The 6,000-nt window shown below is 50.4% G+C and overlaps 2 protein-coding genes across 7 annotated transcripts in view; one reads left to right on the top strand and one right to left on the bottom strand.

The window, feature by feature from the left end:
- Positions 1–2,051: 2,051 nt before the first annotated feature.
- METTL18 (methyltransferase 18, RPL3 N3(tau)-histidine) lies at positions 2,052–4,343 on the bottom strand. The gene is made up of 2 exons (XM_066261079.1): positions 4,210–4,343; positions 2,052–3,387 (listed from the first exon to the last, which is right to left on the bottom strand). The coding sequence occupies exon 2, from the start codon at positions 3,191–3,193 to the stop codon at positions 2,072–2,074; it is 1,122 nt and encodes a 373-aa protein (XP_066117176.1). The 5' UTR covers positions 3,194–3,387; positions 4,210–4,343; the 3' UTR covers positions 2,052–2,071.
- The window catches only part of FIRRM (FIGNL1 interacting regulator of recombination and mitosis), a 46,117-nt gene continuing 44,155 nt past the window's right edge, over positions 4,039–6,000 (top strand). For 5 of the 6 annotated variants that reach the window (XR_010729332.1, XR_010729331.1, XM_066261068.1 and 2 more), the window contains exon 1: positions 4,421–4,608. Coding sequence is in view for 4 of the 6 variants with exons in the window: in XM_066261068.1 (XP_066117165.1) it covers positions 4,498–4,608 (111 nt within the window). In the remaining 2 variants the exon portion in view is untranslated. Of the gene's footprint in view, positions 4,372–4,420; positions 4,609–6,000 lie in introns of those variants that run through there. The other variant, XM_066261069.1, reaches the window with a different exon arrangement.

The raw sequence follows: 6,000 nt of genomic DNA, 5'->3' as shown, positions 1-6,000 counted from the left end.
TTAATATCAGCATTTAACATAAAAGCCTTAATATCAGCAAGCTCATTGCCGCCATCAACACAAGAGGTTCAGGAAACTGAGAGCAAAGTGGAGGCGAAGAATCATGGCATCGGAGTTTCCTGGCTGTTCCTCTTTTCCCAAAAGCTATTATTCATGCAGTACCCGAGCAACACTACGGGTGGTTCTGCAAAGTGAAGACCTGTCTCCTCCTCTTGAAATGTTACTTCTCTAGCTGAGTGGCGGGCCCCACCTCCCCCGAGGACCCTGCAACGTGTCCTCAGTGACTGCATTTGACACAGGGAAGCGTGACAGCTCCCGGTTCTCCATTTCTGAGCCATGGGCAGAAAGGCACCTGTGGGCAGTGGACACGGAACGAAGGGTACCGGCACACCTGACCGATGGAAGTTCAAGGCCGAGCACAGCAGGGCCGTGGCCGAGGTTCTAGAAGGAAGCTTTCACTGCAACTTCGTAGATGCACTCTTCTTGGTCCCTAATGACCCGAGTCGCTGAAGTGTCCAGGGGACAACTTAGAACTTTGAGGTGGTGGGGCGGGGGGTGGGTGTGTGTGGAGGGGGAGCACGGCGGTTGGCACTGGGCAATGCCAGGTCTAGAAGTGACTTGTTTTCCCCAAGTCTGAACTGGGATTTGTACACCAAACAGGATGACTTAGTATTATGAAAATTCTTGGAAATAATACTTTCTGTTCACAGATAGGAACCCTGTGGAAGGCACCCTAAGTGCTCAATGTTAATTGTTACTATTTAAAAGAACTCGGTTAGGGAGATACTATTATTATAAACCCGGTCTTACAGGTGTGGAAACTGAATTTTAACCCAAGGTATTGAACTCCAAAGCTTGTCCTAACATATGTATGCCTCTTTAAATGACTGAATTAGACTGTTTACACAAGAAAGTTCACTGTGCATCCTTCTCCGGGGTCTGTGACCATTCACTTGTGTCTCGTCTCCTGCTGCCAGCTCGCTTGGGCAGGTGTGTCCCTGTAGCACTGCCTGTCACCCCAGAATTATCTGTTCCCAGGACGGGGCTTATGCTTTGACTCCTGTTTTCAGTGGACCCCTCCCTAAAGGCTGGAATTGTTCCAAGTCCCTGTGGAGGGCCTGTGTCCCTTCTGCTCCTGACAGGCCTGGTGACACCTCATTGGGAGTCCAGTTCACCTTGGAGAACCAAGAGATACCGATTTGTCTCAGTCATTCATCCTGGCTGTTGCTGGGACTCTGTCCAATGCGGTGTGCCTCAGTTCACCAACCCAGGTCTCAGGCCTGTTCTTCCTCCTCTCTTAAGGAGGAAGGAATGGTAGCTGTGGCATTCAGAATAACAGTACCCTAGGTATAAGCATCTGACTACCATGTCTTCTTTGTAGCTACACCTGTGCAATTACCGGTGAGATGCAGATTATTTATTAGAAATGATTTTCTCCACATTATAATTATACATACTGTATGGCTATATGTACATTAGGGACTTACATATACTACATACAATTTTTAAAGATGTGGGAAAACATGTTTCTTTAACCATGAATTTTGTTGCAGAATAATGAAAGGGTGCTGAGAAATATGTGATGGAAACAGGCAGTGGTGAGGTTGAGACCAGTGGGGCAGCAGGAACAGGAAAGCTTTTAATTAGACTTCAAGTTCAGATTCCAGTTCAAGGTGAGAAATGTGACGGGGATCGAATTACCTCCTGAGTCTCCATTTCTCTGTCTATAAAACGTAGGTATTAACAATCACCTAACTATAACCTGAAGTACTGCCTACTTTAGGGCTGTTAATGAAAATTCAATGGTAGTACGTATTGTAAAGCTCTTCTGCCCTGCATCTAGTAAATGCTGAAAACTGTTAGCTACTAGGATTATTAAAATGAGTACACGTACCTCACCAGGCTATAAATATTAAGCACAATGCCATACAAAGTCCCTAGTGAACAGATGTCCAATAGATAGATTTCACTGAATCCCAATTTCAGGAAAAATAATAGCAAGGCAGAAATTACACATTCAAAACGAGTTTTTAGTTTTTCTGTTTATTTTACACAGGAGACTCTGTGAACATTAACACGGGGACTTAAAAGTCATTTCAATTAGGACTCTTTTCAGCCCTTCATCAATTATTTCAAGTGTCCTGGTCTCAAATACATCCCTTTCTTCTACAAACTTCTGGAAGAGATGGAGCCCTCCACCTACACCAAAGTAGTGTGCTTTGCTGGCCAGAAGCACCCGCCCGTTTTTATCTAACAGTCTGTGGAGCGTTTGGTGCAAAGTAGCATAATAACCCGGATTGTAAATGGTTTCTGAGGTGAGAATGAGATCATATTTTTCAAAGAGTTTTCCACTGGTTAGTAGAAGCTGACAAAAGTCAGACCACTCCCCGGAAAAGAAGCGGCATCGACACAGTTCTTGTGGTGCCTGTGACTTCCTGCATCTTTTCACGTCTGGTTCGTGGCCATCATGTTTTTCGTCCTCCAAAATGGAGTTAGCCACGACATTAGGTAAGGTTACTTCTTCGATCACCATGCTGTTATAATCTTGAAAATGGACTTCTCTGGCCCCTCCCTTGAGTGCGGTTATACCCAGCAACCCTGACCCACAGCCAAGATCCAACACTGTTTTCCCAGCAAAGTTCACTTGGGCCTTTGTGAAATAAGCCAGGAGGTCAAAGGTACATTCCCAGATTTTTAAGCCTCCTTCATAAACACCGGTAATCAGATCAGAGTGAGAAGAAAGGCTTTTGGAAACTATGTTTTCTCCAGGGAAGTTCTCTTTCAACAAGATGGTTTTCATAACCTGTATGTTCACGTGCCAGAGACCCAGTAAAGTTTCTATGACTTTATTTTCTAACACTTTCTTCAAATCTTTAGGCATGGCATGCTCTTTGGCAAGCCTCGGGCAAGGCTGATTTTCATGATGCTCCAAGTTCCCTGACCTGTTAGCTGTATCCAGTGAGCTGTCGGCCTCATGAGAGGCCGCTGCTGTTCCCATGGACTTGGGTTCCCCCCAGTGACCCTGAGGCAAGTCAAACTGTTCTGTAGGACATCCTGTGTCCCTCTGTTTACCTTTTTGACTTTCTGAGACTGAAGACCCTCTTGAGGAATTCAAGGTCAAAGCTCCATCCCCAAGGGGTGTTAATTCATTCTCCAGATGGCCTTCTATCGTGAAATTAAATTGAAAGGTCATCCTCGCCCAGCCCTTCTATTCAGAGGAGGAGTCCTCAGCTTCTGGATAGAACTGATGACACAAGTGTAATCCTATCTCAGTTATTCAAGTAGCTTCAGTGGGTCAGTTTCTCTTCAGCTGCTTATACACAGTTACACATATTTAGAGATGTTTCCAAATGATTTTTTAGAGGTCTCTGCTTTTCTTTTTAACTCCTAAGGGGGAAAAAGGGAATAAAAGTGTTATTAAAAAGCACACTGACACATTTCCTTAAAATATAGTATTAAACCATACCCCCTCCCTCCATACAGCTAGTTGCTTTTTCTATAAAAGTTGTGAGGGAGATAGATTTGGAAACACACACACCCTTCAGGGGTCAAAAGCTGGAGAAGAGAATGAAGAGTAAAAACAAAGAAAAATAGCAGCAACAACAGCTGGACAAACGGGTAGAAAATGGCAAGCCTAGCTCACCCGGTGCCTGTCACCTGTCACGACCTTGCCCTGACACATTCACCTGCTCAACCGCCACATCCTCCGCACTTCTGTCTGTTCCCGTTTCTGGGAACTGGAACCCACGAGTGGATTGAGGTAAGTGTGCAGCCCTGTAAAAACCTGCGCGGGTTTGCTTTGGTGCAAGTTCATCCGGACGACCTCTCTGCACTCAGTGGAGACCAGCAGCCCGGAGGGCACGGGCAGGGGGCGGTTTCGGGTTAACGAGCAAGGGCTGGTATGGTGGCAGAGCAAACACAACACAAAGTCATTGAACGTGTGGAGAGGCCCGGAGAAAGTGGGAGCGACATTAGGGACTCTTCGCTGTACCGACGGTGCTAGAGCTGCTGCGGATCGCGCAATTCTGGCGGATGGGTCTTTATTCCCATTACACAAGATGTGCAAAGCAGGGTCCCTTTTAAGTGAATAGGCGCGTTCCCCTTCATACCCGCTGCAGGTCCCGGGTCCAACCCCACCCCAGATGTGCTTCTCGAAGCTCCCTCAACTCTCCAAAGCGCCCCAGCGTAACACTAAACAGCCACCCAGACCTGGGGATGCTCGCAGTCCTGCAACAGCTCAGCTTGCGGCGCGGAGAACTCCGACGTCCTGCCGGATCCTGCAGTCTAAAAGCGTGCGCCAGCGAGTCGAGTCCTCCGAGGCCCAGACAAGCCCAGCTTTCCCCAGCCGCATGCGGTCCGGACTTCCATAAGGTACACAGCCCGCTCCCTCTCTATGGTTTTGGCGCCGGCGGAGAGCTCGCAAGGTCTGCCGGGACGGCGGCGTTTCCGGTCGTGGCGGCGGCGGGACCAGTTTGAAGCGGGCTCAGGGGTGCAAGCATGTCTCAGGAGCGCGCCGCTGCGGCGAGCGCCGTCCCGCTGGAGGAACTGAGTGGCTGGCCCGGGGAGCTGTGCCAGCAGGAACTGCCGACCGTCCTGCCTCGGCTCCTCATATCCTTCGCTGTCGCCGGGAGAGGGGGTGGGGCGGGGGTCGCGCCGGCGCCGTGTTGTGTCCCCGCGGCCCGAGCCCTCGGCTGTGAGTGAGCAAGATAGAGCCGGGGGGCGAGCGGGGCCCGTGGGGACCATGCGTCCTGGCTTTGGGGCTGCCGGGACCGCGCCGGTGACCCGCCCCGGGATGGCGGAGTGGCGTTTCCTTCCATTCCTCGCTCCTGGGAACGTCTGTGCCCTCGTCCCGTGCAACTGAGAGTGAGGAGTACCGCCCGGGAGCGCGGGGAGGCCGGCGCCGACTCCGGGATGGAGAGGCAGAGAGAGGCGCTGAGCTGTCATCTCTGCGGTGTGTGCTGGACGTGATCGCGCCGTCCCCGGACTGGGGAGGGGGGGTGACTGCGCCATCCCCGGACAGTGAGGGGCAAAGACGCAGGCCTGCCGCGGTGCCAAGTCTATGCCACATGTTCAATGTCCTTCGCCCTCCTCCCCGTGCCATCCCTGTGTTGCTGACCGGGAGGCGTGGCTGACTTGCATGATGGGCTCCACCTGCGGGGCTTGAGTTCCCTAAATCCCCCGAGTCCAGCCGCAGACCCTTCCTTAATAGTTCTCGTGCCTTTGTGATTGTAAATTGTAAGTGGAGCTCTAGCCCTTCGTGTTAGAAGGTGATTTTCTTTCGTGCCTTTGTGCTCACCTTCAACATAAAACTACTTAAAAATGACCTTCATTCAAGAAAGTCTCAGCACTGCACAAGTAATTTTTACAGTTTAAGCCAAATACAAATGTTGCCGTCCCATAGATGTCCTTCATCTAGGCATGAGCACACTTCCACTAGGTACCGAAGCCCTTTGTTAGCCTGTTTGCACCTACGGAATCGCCATCCTCAGGGATTTTGTCTTGGGAAACAGCTATCCTTCTCAAACACATTTACAGGTCCCTAACATGTATGTATCAGGCAGGGAGGTAGGCTTTGGAGTCACAAAGATAAGGAACATGGTATCTCTTCTTCCCCTCAAATTTATAGTGGGACTTCAATAATTGAAAGTCAGCATTCCCACCTGGTTTGCATCTCACACTTAACATTCAAAAGAACCCAAGCCCTGGCTGGTTGGCTCAGCGGTCGAGTGTCGGCTTGTGGAAGTCCCGGGTTCGATTCCCGGCCAGGGCACACAGGAGAAGCACCCATCTGCTTCTCTACCCTTCCTCCTCTCCTTTCTCTCTCTCTCTTCCCCTCCCACAGCCAACGCCCCATTGGAGCAAAGTTGGCCTGGGTGCTGAGGACGGCTCCATGGCCTCTGCCTCAGGCGCTAGAATGGCTCCAGTTGAAATGGAGCAATGCCTCAGAGGGTGCAAGCATTGCCCCCTGGTGGGCATGTCAGGTGGATCCCGGTCAGGCTC

The sequence above is a fragment of the Saccopteryx bilineata genome, chromosome 2 (assembly GCF_036850765.1).
Source record: "Saccopteryx bilineata isolate mSacBil1 chromosome 2, mSacBil1_pri_phased_curated, whole genome shotgun sequence".
In the NCBI taxonomy this organism is placed as follows: domain Eukaryota; kingdom Metazoa; phylum Chordata; class Mammalia; order Chiroptera; family Emballonuridae; genus Saccopteryx; species Saccopteryx bilineata.
The sequence above is the reverse complement of the archived record's forward strand: the minus strand, read 5'-3'. Positions and strand labels throughout refer to the sequence as shown.